We start from the raw sequence: 17,914 nt of genomic DNA on the forward strand, positions 1-17,914 counted from the left end.
CCCAAAATTCTTCCCTAAAACAATTCTGTTCCATAAGAAATGGTGGGTGGGGGTGGGGTGGGCGTGGGGATGGGGAGTGCTAGAAATCAGAGAGAAATGTTGCACATTTTGCAAAGGGTTTAGAGTCCAAGGTTCTACTGCAATTCAATCCAAAGGAGAGTAAAAACCAATCAAAGCTGAAACCCAGCCCAACTCAAATCCTGTTAAAATCAGAGATAAGCCCCTGGATAGAAGCTTTGGAATTTCAGAGTCTTAAGGACAAAGAGACTCTACAACAGAATTTTTAGAACTGAAATCATAAGTAATTTGAAACTAATAAAAACTGAGACTCACATTCAGTTCACTCAAGTAATGATGAAATCTGAATGATATATTTAGCAGCTAGGAGGCACAGTGAAGCCTGGCGGGCTGCAGTCCATGGGGTCGCAAAGAGTCGAACATGACTGAACAACTGAACAACACAATGAGTTGCAAAAGGAGAAATGAGAAAAGAGACATATTTAAGGGGAAACTGGCAACATCATCTCCAACCCTAATAAAAGATCTCAACCTACAGATCTCAGAAGTTTAACACAACCCCAAAAGAACTGATGCAAATGAAATCTCACAAGAAAATCAAACACTGCAAAATGCAAAGATAAAGAAGAAACCTTAAAGACAACCAGAAAAAGAAGGCAATACATTTAGATGAATAACAGTAAGACTACTGGCTTATCTCTCTTCAGAAACAATCAAAGCAAACAGAGGAATAACATCTTTAAGGGGTTGGGAAAGGGAGAACTTTGAAAACAGATGAAAAAATATTTTTAGATAAACAAAAGCTAAGAAAATCTAAAACCAGCAGATATACACTAAAAGAATAACTAAAAGAATTCTTCACATTGAAAGAAAATGACACCAAGTCATAACATAGATCTGTAAGAAAGAATGAGAAGGCCTGGAAATAGCAAATCTGTGGATGAGTATAATGAACTACTTTTCCTTCTTGAATTTTAAAATACAATTAAATGTTCAAAGCACAAACAGTAACATATTTAGCGTTTAAAAATAACTGTATAAGTATATACCAACCACATTAAAAAAGTAAGTATAAAGGTAAATTATACTATACTGCTATAAGATTCTTAAATTACATGTAAAGTGACATATCATTATTCAAGATAAACTAATAACTTAAGGATATACATTGTAATCCCCAGAACAAATACAAACAAATAATAAATAAAGTTAAAAGTTATACTCCAGTAAGCCAATAGAGAAACTAAATGATAATACTAAAAGACGGTAATCTAGAAGAAGGAAGGAAAACAGGGGGAACAAAAGGAGCTTAAAAAAAAAAGAATGGAATAGAAAAACAATAGCTAGATCCAAGACTTAAATCCACATAAATCACTAAATCAGTTAATGTAATAGAATAAATATTCTAATTAGGCAGAATGAATAAAAAACCGATACCTAGCTACCTGTTGATTCAAACTGACACATTTTAAATACAAGGACACATGGCCAGATCTTACTGTCAAGATGCCATTCAGCACTAAAAAGAACTGAGCTCCTTGAAAAAATTAATGGTCTCATGATTAAGTTAGGAAATTTGCCCAAAATGATAAAAGTGCATCAACACGTCATATGAGCCAGCTTGAGGTAGCTTACACCAGCTACATCTGGGACCATCTGAGCATCAAAATGAATAAGGTCATTAAAGGAACAACTTGACTGAATGATGTAAAAATCTATGAGTCTAATACAATAATAGGAGACCAAAGGTAGACAGATAGAAAGATAAACAGACAGGTAAATAGGTAATACAGAAGGACTCCCTAATACAGAATGTGAAGTAATAACATATCGACATGTTCAGTTGCTCCCCAGAGAAGAGAATGGCAACCCACTCCTGTATTCTTGCCTGGAGGATTCCATGGACACAGGAGCCCTGGAGGCTACAGTTTATGGGGTCACAAAGAGTCAGATGTGACTGAGCGACTCACACACACAGAGAGTTGCTCAGTGGTGTCTGAGTCTTTGTGACTCCAAAGACTGTAGCTCCCAAGCTCCTCTTCTCTCCTCTCCCTCTCCTCCATGGGATTGTCCCAGCAAGAACACTGGAGTGAGTGCCATTTCCTCCTCTAGGGGATCTTCCTGACCCAGGACTGAACCTGAGTCTTCTGCACTCCAGGCAGATTCTTCACTGCTGCACCAACAAAGTAGCCCCTTAAGGAATAAAAAATCCCATATTAGCTAAATTATCAGAGGAAAAAAAACTGATTCAGGCAAGAATCATTAATGAATACTATAGTGAAAGACATCTAGTAACCAAAAGAATAAATACATGGTCTCAAAGTACTTTAATACAAACATTACTTATTACAAAAGGAAAAATGGAAACTATACACAGAAAACAGAAAAATCTTAACTAGCTAATTAAAATTAATATGAACCATAAGAGATTAAAATGCTAAACACACATAGGTACATATAGAGAAACAGTAAAGAAGGGAGAAAGGAAGTAATAAAGTCAATATGGCAACATTTCAAAAACTGAAGAATTTGGGGAAAAAGCTTTCAGTTCAGCAACATTTTCAAAATTCTTCTGTAATGTTGAAATTATCTGAAAATAACATGCTAAAAAAGGTTATAAGTAATAGAAGAGACAAAGGCATACCATAAAAGAAAGTGGTGGTCATATTAATACAAGGCAAGCAAGACATCAAGACTATTTTAATTTTTATTTCATTGATCTGTATTTCTGTCTTTATGCCGGTACCATACTGTCTTGATGACTGTGGCTTTGTAGTAGAGCCTGAAGTCAGGCAGGTTGATTCCTCCAGTTCCATTCTTCTTTCTCAAGATTGCTTTGGCTATTCGAAGTTTTTTGTATTTCCATACAAATTGTGAAATTACTTGTTCTAGCTCTGTGAAAAATACTACTGGTAGCTTGATAGGGATTGCATTGAATCTATAGATTGCTTTGGTATATAGTATACTTTTACCAAAGTATACTATTGCTTTGGTATACAGTATACTATAGTATACTTTTTTTCACTATATTGATCCTTCTGATCCATGAACATGCTGTGTTTCTCCATCTATTAATGTCCTCTTTGATTTCTTTCACCAGTGTTTTATAGTTTTCTATATGTAGGTCTTTTATTTCTTTAGGTAGATATATTCCTAAGTATTTTATTCTTTTCGTTGCAATGGTGAATGGAATTGTTTCCTTAATTTCTCTATTTTATCATTATTAGTGTATAGGAATGCTAGGGATTTCTGTGCATTGATTTTATATCCTGCAACTTCACTATATGCATTGATTAACTCTAGTAATTTTCTGGTGGAGTCTTTAGGGTTTTCTATGTAGAGAATCATGTCATCTGCAAACAGTGAGAGTTTTACTTCTTCTTTTCCAATCTGGATTCCTTTTATTTTCTTTTTCTGCTCTGACTGCTGTGGCCAAAACTTCCAAAACTATGTTGAATAGTAGTGGTGAAAGTGGGCATCCTTGTCTTGTTCCTGACTTTAGGGGAAATGATTTCAATTTTTCACCATTGAGGATAATGTTGACAAAGGAGGCAAGAATATACAATGGATTAAAGACAATCTCTTTAACAAGTGATGCTGGGAAAACTGGTCAACTACTTGTAAAAGAATGAAACTAGAACACTTTCTAACACCATACACAAAAATAAACTCAAAATGGATTAAAGATCTAAACGTAAGACCAGAAACTATAAAACTCCTAGAGGAGAACATAGGCAAAACACTCTCTGACATACATCACAGCAGGATCCTCTATGACCCACCTCCCAGAATATTGGAAATAAAAGCAAAAATAAACAAATGGGACCTAATTAAAATTAAAAGCTTCTGCACAACAAAGGAAACTATAAGCCAGGTGAAAAGACAGCCTTCAGAATGGGAGAAAATAATAGCAAATGAAGCAACTGACAAAGAATTAATCTCAAAAATATACAAGCAACTCCTGCAGCTCAACTCCAGAAAAATAAATGACCCAATCAAAAAATGGGCCAAAGAACTAAATAGATATTTCTCCAAAGAAGACATACAGACGGCTAACAAACACATGAAAAGATGCTCAACATCACTCAGTATCAGAGAAATGCAAATCAAAACCACTATGAGGTACCATTTCACGCCAGTCAGAATGGCTGCGATCCAAAAGTCTACAAGCAATAAACGCTGGAGAGGATGCAGAGAAAAGGGAGCCCTCTTACACTGTTGGCAGGAATGCAAACTAGTACAGCCACTATGGAGAACAGTGTGGAGATTCCTTAAAAAACTGGAAATAGAACTGCCATACGACCCAGCAATCCCACTGCTGGGCATACACACCGAGGAAGCCAGAATTGAAAGAGACACATGTACCCCAATGTTCATCGCAGCACTGTTTATAATAGCCAGGACATGGAAGCAACCTAGATGTCCTTTAGCAGATGAATGGATAAGAAAGCTGTGGTACATATACACAATAGAGTATTACTCAGCCATTAAAAAGAACACATTTGAATCAGTTCTAATGAGGTGGATGAAACTGGAGCCTATTAAACAGAGTGAAGTAAGCCAGAAAGAAAAACACCAATACAGTATACTAACGCATATATATGGAATTTAGAAAGATGGTAATGATAACCCTGTATGTGAGACAGCAAAAGAGACACTGATGTATAGAACAGTCTTTTGGACTCTGTGGGAGAGGGCGAGGGTGGGATGATTGGGAGAATGGCATTGAAACATGTATAATATCATATGTGAAATGAATCGCCAGTCCAGGTTCGTTGCATGATACAGGATGCTCGGGGCTGGTGCACTGGGATGACTCAGAGGGATGATATGAGGAGGGAGGTGGGAGGGGGTTCAGGATGGGGAACACGTGTACACCCGTGGCAGATTCATGCTGATGTATGCCAAAACCAATACAATATTGTAAAGTAATTAGCCTCCAATTAAAATAAATACATTTATATTAAAAAATAAAAAAATAAATAAGTGCATTAAAAAAGACTATTATAATTTTTAACACAAAGAAGGACATTTCATGAAATTAAAAAGATGAATATAACAAGAAGATATCATAATTCAAACTGTGCATAAACTTAAAAGATATATTCAAATATATGAAGCAAACTGGAGAGATCTCAAAAGAGAAACAGACAAATCTACAATCATATTTGGACAGTTGAACACTCCTCAGTTATTGACAGAAAAAGCAGACCTACAAAAGAAAGGATACAGAAAATTGTACAACAATATTAACAAATTTAATCCAGTTGTCATTTAGAGAATACAACATTCAACAACTAAAGATACAGATTTTATTCAAATATACATGGAACACTATTGTACCTGAATTTAAATGTACCATTTTCTTAGTTGATCTCTATTTGTTCCACCTGTTCTATGGCCCATTTAACTCTTCAGTTGGTTGTTTCTGGATTGAGTATTCTTTCCATGATTCCTTTTCATTTTCATTATTGGCTTATTACTTTTACTTCTTTCATGTTTTTGACCATTTTTTCAGTGGTTGTTCTAGACCATACTACTTCATGCATAATGTAAAATCCTTAAATAGTAAATCACATTCATCTCTCATATTCTTTGTCCTGCTGCTGCTGCTAAGTCGCTTCAGTCGTGTCTGACTCTGTGCGACTCCATAGATGGCAGCTCAACAGGCTCCGCTGTCCCTGGGATTCTCCAGGCAAGAACACTGGAGTGGGTTGCCATTTCTTTCTCCAGTGCATGAAAGTGAAAAGTGAAAGTAAAGTCGCTCAGTCATGCCCGACTCTTCCCGACCCCATGGACTGCAGCCTACCAGGCTCCTCCGTCCATGGGATTTTCCAGGCAAGAATACTGGAGTAGGGTGCCATAGCCTTCTTTACTTTTATAGTTACATTTCTTTACCAGATACTATCATTATTTTTCATGTACACAAGCAATTTTCTGTAAGACCAATTAAAAATAGAGGAATGACATTAGAAATAGCAGAACAGGAAGTCCTGCATTCATATCCCTTCTCAGCAATAATAATTTGGCAGGCAAGCAGAGACAAAAGTACTTTCGTGAAACTTTGGATTGAAGAAAGAAGACTGTAAAACTCTGGTAGCATCTAAGACCAAGGAGGGTTGCTTTTAGAAGGCAAGCATAAACTCACTCATGTGGCACACCTGCTAACCATAGTCCTACCCACAGTCCCAGGAACAGACCCTGACCCTTGACAGCCTATGGACATGGCCTATTTGGCCTTGCCAACATCACCAGTTGGAAAACAACCCAGCAAGAGTCATGCCAACCTGTGCTTTGGATAATAGGTCTGCCAACCTCAGTTCCAGCTGTAAACTGAATTGTTGCATGACCCAACTCCAGCTCCTATTAGCTGCCCACCCTGCCTGCCTATGACTGGGCAGAGACATGCTCATTCATGAATCCAGATGAATTCATGAATCCAAATCCTAACATTTGTCTGACTGCAAATACTAAAAAAATCCCTGTAACATTACCCCATATATTCATAGCCACAGACCAGGAACACTCCTGCCTACTCAGAGACCTGCTGGAGCAATAACTTTCCATGCACCTGGAGGAAGGGCCGCCAATCTCAAACTTGACTGGAGAGGTTAATGTGCCCGCACAACCTGGCTTTAGCCCACTGTACCCATGGACGGGAGGCAGTTGTGCCTGCCAGGGATCCAACAGGAGACATGGCTATATGTACCCCTAGAGATAGGCCCAGTGACCTCAGTCTCATTGTGGATCTTGAAGTGGCTCTGGAATCTGGCTTCAGCCACTCCCAACTATGATCTAAGAGAAACCCTACTTTTCCAGGAACCCACCAGAAGGAAACCCCAGAAGTGCCCCACTGAGCGATGAATTCCTCAGTGCAGTTGCAGAGCCACAATCTATCAGTCATTCTAATTGTGAAACCCCGAAGCAGACCTATGATTTGACTCCAGGCCCCTTCAGGCACGGTACAGGAATAGTCCTGCCACCCTGGGACCTGGGGGAGACACATATCTCCATGTCCCCAGAGAAGCACAAAGGCAGAGTCACCAATACAAAGCTACATGGACCAAAAAGAATCAAACAACTTGACACCACCAAAGAAAACAAATATGAGTTCCACTAATGAATCCCAAAGAAACTGAGACATACAAATTGCCCTAAAAAGAATTTGAAATATCGTATTAAGCTCAATAATATGCAAGAGAACACAGAGAGACAACAAAATGAAATCTAGAATACAATGCACAAATAAAATGCGAAGTTTAATAAAGATATAGAAACTATAAAAAAAAAAAAAAACAAATCCTGGAGCTGAAGTATACAATTAAAAGAATTGAAAAATTCTTAGAGCATCAACAGCAGACTAAATAATGCAGAAGAAAGAATTAGGGCATTAGAAAACAGGCCATTTAAAAACAGAAAGAGGAACAAAGAGAAAAACTGTAAAGAAAGCATGAGAGACCTATTCAGTTAAGTCGCTCAGTCGTGTCCGACTCTTTGTGACCCCATGAACCACAGCACGCCAGGCCTCCAAGTCCATCACCAACTCCCAGAGTCCACCCAGACCCATGTCCATCAAGTCAGTGATGCCATCCAACCATCTCATCCTCTGTCGTCCCCTTCTCCTCCCGCCCTCAATCTTTCCCAGCATCAGGGTCTTTTCAAATGAGTCAGCTCTTTGCATCAGGTGGCAAAAGTATTGGAGTTTCAGCTTCAACATCAGTCCTTCCAATGAACACCCAGGACTGATCTCCTTTAGGATGGACTGGTTGGACCTCCTTGCAGTCCAAGGGACTCTCAAGAGTCTTCTCCAACACCACAGTTCAAAAGCATCAATTCTTCTGTGCTCAGCTTTCTTTATAGTCCAACTCTCACATCCATACATGACCACCAGAAAAACCATAGCCTTGACTAGACGGACCTTTGTTGGCAAAGTAATGTCTCTGCTTTTTAATATGCTATCTAGGCTGGTCCTAACTTTCCTTCCAAGGAGTAAGCATCTTTTAATTTCATGGCTGCAATTACCATCTGCAGTGATTTTGGAGCCCAGAAAAATAAAGGCAGCCACTGTTTACACTGTTTCCCCATCCACACCATTAAAAAAAACACAAACCCTGCTTATTTAATTTATATGCAAAGTACATCATATGAAATGCCAGGGTGGATGAATCACAAACTGGAATCAAAACTACCAGGAGAAATATCAACAACCTCAGATATGAAGATGATATCCCTCTAAAGGTAGAAAGTGAAGGAACCAAAGAGCCAAGAAGGAAAGCTATGACAAACCTCATGTGACAGCATATTAAAAAAGCAGAGACATCATTTTACTGATAAAGGTCTGCATACTCAAAGCTATGGTTTTTCCAATATCATGTACAGATGTGAGAACTGGATCATAAAGACGGCTTAGTGCCGAAGAATTGATGCTTTCAAACTGTGAAGCTGGAGAAGGCTCTTGAGATTCCTTTGGATAGCAAGGAGATCACAGCAAGAATTTCACATGCCACTCCTCTACTGGCCTTAACATTTCATCAATATAATGTAAAAACCAGAATATTATACTACTCTTTTCTAGTGAATTCTCACTAGAAATGCAAGTCTGTAAAGAAAACAGTAGAGAATAAAGTAAGTAATATGAAAAGAAATTATTCAAGAGTTTCCAACTTCCCTTTTTTATAACCTGACCATATAAATAGGGCAGTGGCATACCATACAAGGCTGATATTAAGACTTTCAAACTTGGAACTGAAGGGAACATCAAAAGTATTCCAGAATATTTATGTATATAGAGCCATAATCTCAGTATCTATTGCACTTCCATTATTTCATACTATACCTTAGATGAAGATCTTCTGAAAACTTCAGACAGGCGTAGATAAATTCTTTAATTTGGTTGTAAACTTTTGGCACAAATTCAGAAAATGGAAACTTTTTTGGGAATGGTTGCTGTAAAAGCAAGAATTAATGAAAGTTACAAATGAGCATACATTGAAAATACCTACTAACTAAAATACAAAAGAGATTTTCTTGCATACCAGGAACTGCCTTCTTAACAACTCTACATTTTAAAAACATATTTGTGAAAGTTTTCTAATACTAAAAAGAATAAGATTAAATTAAATAAATGATTCTAACATCCTGTAAAACCTGATAAACAAATTCTGATACATACTCAGCAATAAAAAGGAATAAGTAACTTAGATGAGTCTCAAAAGCATTATCTTCAGTCAAAGAAGCCAATCTCAAAAGGTTACACACTATATAATTCTATTTATAAGGCCTTTTAGAAAAGGTAAAAGTAGATGGATAGCAACGATAGGTGGTTGCCAAAAGCTGGGGCTTGAGGAGTAATTGATTAAGAAGGTATGCTGCTGCTGCTGCTAAGTCGCTTCAGTCGTGTCCGACTGTGTGTGACCCCATAGACAGAAGCCAAGGTATAGCATGAGGGAATTTGGGGGAATCATGGAACTATTCTGCAACATTGTTGTGGTAGTACATACACCACAAAGCACAGTAAAAACCAATACAATTATATAGCAAGGTAAATTTTACTGTATATTTTGGGGATAAAATGTCCTCAAAGTATAAGAAAAGCAAATATTTCAACGTGTAAGTCAAAAGGAAACACTGCCAGAAATCTCCTCAACACTTTGGAGGTGACAATACTCCAAAGCCATTTACTGATTGATTCTCCAAACAGGAACTTTGGCTCCCCTAAGCCCAAAAATCATCCTTTGAAACTGTTTTAGATTCCTAACTCATTGAGTTAGAAATTATGCCTTTAATGAGACTGATGCAAAGAAAGCTTTAAGAGGATGTCAAATCAGAGAAGTTTACTTTAGTGTTCCTTACCTTTTCCAGCTCTGCATCTTGGAATGGGAATTGTCCGATCACCTTTTTATACATCTCTTCACTTGTTACTGGGATAGGACTGTAGTTGTCAGAATCAAGTATGTTTCTATAAAGAAAATAAAAGAAGAAAGGAAAGGAGGGAGGGATAAAGTAAAAAAGGAAAGACAGGTGAGTTCATCAGTAGAGTGATCACAAGTAACTTTCAGAATGAACATTTCTTAGTCCCTAATCTATTCCTTTTACAGTACAGCTATTTGGTCTTAGGTAAGGACATCTTAAAAAAAAAAAAACACAGAAGGAAAATTGCATTCTAAAACAAATGGAACACAAATATAAAGATGACCTCATAGTATTTGAGATTTATAGCTCAGACAGAAAATTTCAAGGCAACACGTTGAAGCCTTAAGGCAAATGAGAAGCAACAACAACAAAAAAATGTGAGCTCTGGAAAAGGCAAAGAGGTTTTATACGCTTTCTTAAAAAAAAAATATTTTATCAAACTATGTTCATGTACTTCATCTACTGCTCTATATTAAGAATGACTTTTCTTCATCCAAAGGTTCTGTGTCCTTAACTAGACTAGGGATTCTCCAGAGCAGAGACCATACTACCAAAATCAAAAAAGAAATTTACTGAAGGCTTCAGATCAGATGCACTTGGATATATCATGGTACTAATATTCAAAGATAATCTCCCCTAAAGAAAATTATATCATTAATAAACAGGACTTTTTAGAAATACAAATATTTATATGAATATACTAATGAGTTACACTACATAATTATTAGCTATATGTTTATAAAATGTGAAGAGTAAGATTAATGGGACAATGTAATACCTTAAAGCTATAAGAACTTGAAAACAAAGAAAGTTGATCTGGGGAAGTGGTCCTGCAGTAAGCAGAAAGATCACTTTAAAAGAAGAAGCAAGTGAGTTGACAAGAGTTATGTGTGAGGAAAACATGTCCAAGGAAATATTTGTAAGTGGAGATGTAATACAATAATTTTCTTATTTTTGTATGCATGTTGCAGTAACTATTTAAATAATATGCTTCAAATACTAGATTGTAACAGATCTCTTCTTTGGGTATGGAGAGTAAAGAAGATGAGGAATAACATGAGTGAGTCTTCAAACAAGTTAAAAAAAAAAGCTAAATTATTCAAAAGGGTTCAAAAGCCACTATCCTACAAGTGAGACATAGATTAGGCATGATCCCCAAAGAGAAAATCAAAAATCAAATTAAGATGACACAAGGTGATCTGGTTGGTATGAACCAAGGTATTTGCCATTTATTCAATGAAACAAATCTGGGGATTTGGGGACTCCTCACATAGAAGGTACTAATATCCAGAGTTTGAATATCCTGGGAACTTTATTTGGGATACCATCACTATTTAATTGAATTCCCAATCATAATTGGAATCAGACCTAAAAAAAAATAAGCCACATACACTTGTTGCCTATTATACCTGAAAACCCGTATGTATAAAGATGAGTGTACAAACATGCATGCCCACACACACACAACTATAGATAATCTCTCACCTGAAAATACCTGACCACTTCTTTAGCAAAGTTTCACTATATTGGTCTCTGATTTCTAATAGCATGTCAAAAAGCTGATTTACAGGAAAACCATACACCTGAAACAAAATAAGAAAAAAGTTTCATTTTATGAGGTGATTTTTTTAAACAACATGAGAGAGATTAGGCACTGAAAGATAATTTTGTTCTTTGCACAACAATTTAAATAAAACCATGATACAAGAATCTTCCATTCCCACCTAATATCTAGTGTTTATCCTCAATAATTAAAAGATATATACCAAAATATTTGAACCAGTCAGAAAATAATAAAAAGATGAACATTAAAATTAATATATAGAACAGGCTTATGGACTCTGTGGGAGAGGGAGAGGGTGGGAAGATTTGGGAGAATGGCATTGAAACATGTGAAATGTCATGTATGAAACGAGATGCCAGTCCAGGTTCAATGCACGATGCTGGATGCTTGGGGCTGGTGCACTGGGACGACCCAGAGGGATGGTATGGGGAGGGAGGAGGGAGGAGGGTTCAGGATGGGGAACACATGAGAAATAAAGGAATAAAAAATTTAAAAAAAAATAAAAAATAAAATTAATATATATTGGATATAACTGTCAATGAAGTTTTCCCTATAACTCCTTCTGTAACTCTTAGCAACTTTTAAGAGTAGGGTCAGAAAATGAGAATGCTACCAATCTTACCCACTTCTAATGTTATTCTATTGAATATAACATGTGGTTCATATCAATAATCATTATTCAAAAGAGTAGGTAAGACAATAGTTTAAGAACTAACGTAGTGAGTTCATTTAATCAATTTGCTTTGAGAAAAAAAAGGGGGGATGAGAACAAATTATGAGAACATAATAGACAAGGTGATGACCAGGAAATGCTACAAAGAGATAAAAATTATCTAGCACTAGGAAAAGAAGAAACACAACTAAAAAGAAAAAGATACTTACTCAAGCTTAGATAGACAATCAAAGGATATAGAGCTGATGAAACACTCATCTAGGTTAAGATCACATAAATATAAGCCACAAACCTGAAGTGTGTCAGCAAAAAGCACAATGAGGTTCTTCAAATCTAACACGAGGTTTGGATCAGAGCAGTAAGACTAAAGGAAATAAAAGACAATGAGGAAAAACATATTTATTAAAAACAAAACTATCTTTTGATTTATTCAATTACTTAACGCTTCACCTGGTGCAGGTTCTCTGGAAAGCCTTCCTGGTTTAAGGTTAACACCAGATACAGTCAGGGGAGAATGAGTAAGACTCCAATAATCCATGACCTACATGTTTAACTTTTGGAAATTTAAAAACACACTTCTAAATAACTGTCTGGTTAAAGAAGAAATCAAAGCTGATACTGGGGAACACATGTATACCTGTGGCGGATTCATTTTGATATTTGGCAAAACTAATACAATTATGTAAAGTTTAAAAATAAAATAAAATTAATTAAAAACAAATAAAACAAATAGTAAAAAAACAAAAAAGTTCATATCAAAACTTATAGAATTCAGCTAATGCCATTTAAAAAATGTATGTGAACATTAGAAAACATAAAAGACTTATAATAAACTAAGAACTCAACTCATGAAGCAGGCCAAAAAAGCCAAAATAAACCACAAATGAGAGACTGATAAAATAAAAAGCAGACATTAATGACACAGAGAAGACATGAAAGATTTGATCAATGAAACCAAAAACTCAAGTTAAACATAAAATCAGTAAGAGAGACAAATCACAGGTAAGTCCAATTAAACAACAAAAAGAAACAACAATGCAAGGAACACAGAAAATAAATATAATACAGAAGAAAATAAAATTTACAAACAAATTCAATGTATAATCTCTTAAAAAATTTGAAAACTGAAATGACTTGGAAGGCATCTTCTTTACAAAGATATATTATGTCACTATTTTTCAGTGACTTTTGATATTCAAATTCTCTTAAGTATAATTTGGTTACTTGCTCTCTACTTAACTCCTCAATTCCTAAAGAAGGCACGTTGAATTCTCCCAAAGTGGTGTGGCCTCTGTTTCTCCTCCTACTACTATCAGTTTTTGTTTATATACATACTGAATTAAAAGACACTTACTCCTTGGAAGGAAAACTATGACCAACCTAGATAGCATATTCAAAAGCAGAGACATTACTTTGCCAACAAAGGTTCGTCTAGTCAAGGCTATGGTTTTTCCTGTGGTCATGTATGGATGTGAGAGTTGGATTGTGAAGAAGGATAAGCGCTGAAGAATTGATGCTTTTGAACTGTGGTGTTGGAGAAGACTCTTGAGAGTCCCTTGGACTGCAAGGAGATCCAACCAGTCCATTCTGAAGGAGATCGGCCCTGGGATTTCTTTGGAAGGAATGATGCTAAGGCTGAAAGTCCAGTACTTTGGCCACCTCATGCGAAGAGTTGACTCATTGGAAAAGACTCTGATGCTGGGAGGGATTGGGGGCAGGAGGAGAAGGGGACGACAGAGGATGAGATGGCTGGATGGCATCACTGACTCGATGGACGTGAGTCTGAGTGAACTCCAGGAATTGGTGATGGACAGGGAGGCCTGGCGTGCTGCGATTCATGGGGTCGCAAAGAATCGAACACGACTGAGAGATTGATCTGATCTGATCTGATGCTTGCTTATTTCCAGTAAATGGGATACGGTCTTTTTGATGGGTTAAAAGTATTATCAAAACAAAATGTTGCTCTCTTCTCCCATTTAACAATCTTTAACTTCAATCCGGTGTTCTTGAAGAATATTGCCCTTTCTGCTCCCCATTCTTCATTTTTAATCTTTCTATATAATCTTAATGCAGAAATCTCCCTTAGTAACCAAACTATAATACTTTCTACCTGTGATGTTTCTCATGAATACTGACATATTTGGACCTATTCTAGCCATCTTATTTTAAGTTTTTTATTTTCAATGATTTATTCTTTATTTTTTGTATCATTTCATGTTTTTCATTGGATTAGTTTTTTCAAATTATCTTATACTGGTTATTAATAACATATTTACTTTCTGTCAGAGGATGAGATGGCTGGATGGCATCACCGACTCGATGCACATGAGTTTGGGTGAACTCCGGGAGTTGGTGATGGACAGGGAGGCCTGGTGTGCTGCAATTCATGGGGTCGCAAAAAGTCGGACACGACCCAGCGACTGAACTGAACTGAACTGATACTTTCTGTCCACTGTTTACTTGAAATAATCTGTAGTGTCATTTTAAAAATGTTTTAAACATTAAGCCACTCCTCTTGTAGGGATTCTTAATAGCATTAAACTTTACAAACAATGGGCTTCCCTGAAAGCTCAGTTGGTAAAGAATCTGCGTGCAATGCAGGAGACCCTGGTTCTATTCCTGGATTGGGAAGATCCCCTGGAGAAGGAATAGGCTACCCACTTCAGTATTCTTGGGGGCTTCCCTTGTGGTTCAGCTGGTGAAGAATCCGTCTTCAATGTGGCAAAGCTGGGTTCAATCCCTGGGTTGGGAAGATCCCCTGGAGAAGGGAAAGGCTACCCACTCCAGTATTCTGGCCTGGAGAATTCCATGGGCTGTACAGTCCATGGGGTTGCAAAGTTAGACACAACTGAGTGACTTTCACTTACAAACAACTGATCAGTTATTTAGATTTATCTATGAGTTTTACTCTCATTTTTTGCATACATTTTATTTATTCTCACCCCATCACGTATTTTGAATTTCTTTTTCATTTTTGGTAAGACATCAGTAAGATAAGATGGGTGAAAAGTAAACTTTGTATCCTCATGTGTTTGGAAATGTCTTTCTTTTGCACTCAAACTAAAATACACCATTTCAGACATGAGAAAACTGCCTGCCTCATTTACTCTGCCTGACAAAAAGATGCACCCTTTCAGCTGTAGTAATCTAGTCGTTTTCTACTGCAGGGAAATTTCCCTCTTTCATTTAATTATTAAGGTCCCTCCTTTGTGACTATATTTTATTTCTAAATCTCTACTAAATACAACCAAAATCTACAGCAATTATCCATGTTTCTTAACTTTTCATTAATATTTTCCATCTCTTTGTGTCTCTGCTCTATATTGGGGTTATGTATTTGACTTTGTCTTCTTGATCACAGAATGATATTCAGTTTTATCTATTTAATCTTAGAATTAAATTTCTCTATTTTGGTAGGCATAAATCTCAAGAAAACAACATTAATCTTTGATTTATATTCTTCTGTGGCTGCCATCCTTCCTTTTCCTCCTTCTCACATTTTGTATAACTGTGAATATAGTATACATAAATAAAACCTATACATGTAATTTTATCAGGCAAACATAACTGAACAGCACCAGCATATCAGAAGCTCAAAAACAACTTCTTTCCTTTCCACTCAGGAAAACATTATCATGACATTTATTATAATCATTACATATCTTTCTTTCATTCTTTTTTCTTTGTATTTTTTAGCTTAATAGATCTTATTTTTTAGAGCAGTTTTGCATTTACAGATAAACTGAACAGAAAGTAGAGTTCCCATATATCCCTTCATACAGACATTCATGCACAGGTTCCCTTATTATAACATTTTCCCTTAGTGTGGTGACATTTGGTACAGTTGGTGAACCAATACTGACACATTATCCACATTATTATTAACTAAATTCTATAGCTTATTTAGAGTTTCCTCTCTGTGTTATATAATCATGGGTTTTAACATGAGCATAATGATGTATTCCACCATTACAATATCATACAGAATAGTTTCACTGCCTGCCCTAGAAATTCTGTCTTCCACTTATTTATCCCTCGAGCCCTCTCCCAAATCCTAGCAACCCTTATCTTTTTATTGCCTCCTTAATTTTGCCTTGTCAAGAATGTCATATAGTTGGAATCCTATGAATATGTAGCCTTCTCAGTTTGGGTACTTTCACTTAGCAATATGCACTTAGCTTCCTCCTTGTCTTTTTGTGGGTTGACAGATTACTTCTTTTGTTTACCATTGAGTAATATTCAATTATAAGGATGTACTAGAGTTCATCCATTCACCTATTAAAGGACATCTTGGTTACTTCCAGGTTTTGGTTATTTTGAATAAGCTGTTATAAACACTGGTGGGCAGATTTTTGTGTTAACATACATTTTCAACACATTTAGCAAATACCTATAGTGTATACCTACTTGCTGCATCTTATATCTATGTTGCATTTTGTATAAACTTCCAAATTCTCTTCTAAGCTGGCTGTACCATTTTCCATTCCCACCAGCAAGGAGAGTACCTGTTGTCCACATTCTCTCCAGAATTTGGTGTTTTCAGCATTATAGTCATTCTACTGGGCATGTGGCGGTAGTTTACCGCTGTTTTAATTTGGAATTCCCTGATGACATATGACAATAGAGTTTTGCCAACAGAATGCACTGGTCGTAGCAAACACCCTCTTCCAACAAAACAAGAGAAGACTTTACACATGGATATCACCATATAGCCAACACTGAAATCAGATTGATTATGTTCTTTGCAGTCAAAGATGGAGAAGCTCTATACAGTCAGTGAAAACAAGACCAGGGGTTGACTGTGGCTCAGATCATGAACTCCTTATTGCCAAATTCAGACTTAAACTGAAAGTGGGGAAAACCACTAGACCATTCAGGTATGACCTACATCAAATCCCTTATGATTACACAGTGGAAGTGAGAAATACATTTAAAGGACTAGATCTGGTAACAGAGTGCCTGATGAACTATGGACAGAGGTCCATGACATTGTACAGGAGACAGGGATCAAGACCATTCCCAAGAAAAAGAAATGCAAAAAAGCAGAATGGCTGTCTGAGCAGGCCTTACAAATACCTGTGAAAAGAAGAAAAGCGAAGAGCAAAGGAGAGAAGGAAAGATATACCCATTTGAATGCAGGGTTCCAAAGAACAGCAAGGAGAGATAAGAAAGCCTTCCTCAGTGATCAGTGCAAAGAAATAGAGGAAAACAATAGAATGGGAAAAACTAGAGATCTCTTCAAGAAAATTAGAGATACCAAGGGAACATTTCATGCAAAGATGGGCTCAATAAAGGACAGAAATGGTATGGACCTAACAGAAGCAGAAGATATTAAGAAGAGGGGACAAGAATACACAGAAGAACTACACAAAAAAGATCTTCACAACCCAGATAATCACGATGGTGTGATCACTCACCTAGAGCCAGCCATCCTTAGTCAAGTGGGCCTTAGAAAGCATCACTATGAACAAAGCTAGTACAGGTGATGGAATTCCAGTTGAGCTATTTCAAATTCTAAAAGATGATGATGTCAAAGTGCTGCACTCAATATGCCAGCAAATGTGGAAAACTCAGCAGTGGCCACAGGACTGGAAAAGGTCAGTTTTCATTCCAATCCCAAAGAAAGGCAATGCCAAAGAATGCTCAAACTACTGCACAATTGCATTCATCTCACACACCAGTAAAGTAATGCTCAAAATTCTCCAAGCCAGGCTTCAGCAATACATGAACCATGAACTTCCAGATGT

General features: G+C 36.7%; 1 protein-coding gene across 4 annotated transcripts in view; it reads right to left on the bottom strand.

Annotated features, from left to right (window-relative positions):
• EXOC6B (exocyst complex component 6B) overlaps nt 1-17,914 on the bottom strand; it is a 730,532-nt gene that overhangs the window by 309,811 nt on the left and 402,807 nt on the right. For all 4 annotated transcript variants that reach the window (XM_086327590.1, XM_086327589.1, XM_086327591.1 and 1 more), the window contains 4 exons: nt 12,460-12,531; nt 11,416-11,513; nt 9,871-9,976; nt 8,855-8,964 (listed from right to left, as the gene is read on the bottom strand). In XM_086327590.1, the coding sequence (XP_086183716.1) occupies nt 8,855-8,964; nt 9,871-9,976; nt 11,416-11,513; nt 12,460-12,531 (386 nt within the window). The remainder of the gene's footprint in view (nt 1-8,854; nt 8,965-9,870; nt 9,977-11,415; nt 11,514-12,459; nt 12,532-17,914) is intronic.

Source organism: Bos grunniens, chromosome 11, assembly GCF_055505025.1.
Source record: "Bos grunniens cultivar Pamir isolate PY7600 chromosome 11, Bosgru_T2T1.0, whole genome shotgun sequence".
In the NCBI taxonomy this organism is placed as follows: Eukaryota; Metazoa; Chordata; class Mammalia; order Artiodactyla; family Bovidae; genus Bos; species Bos grunniens.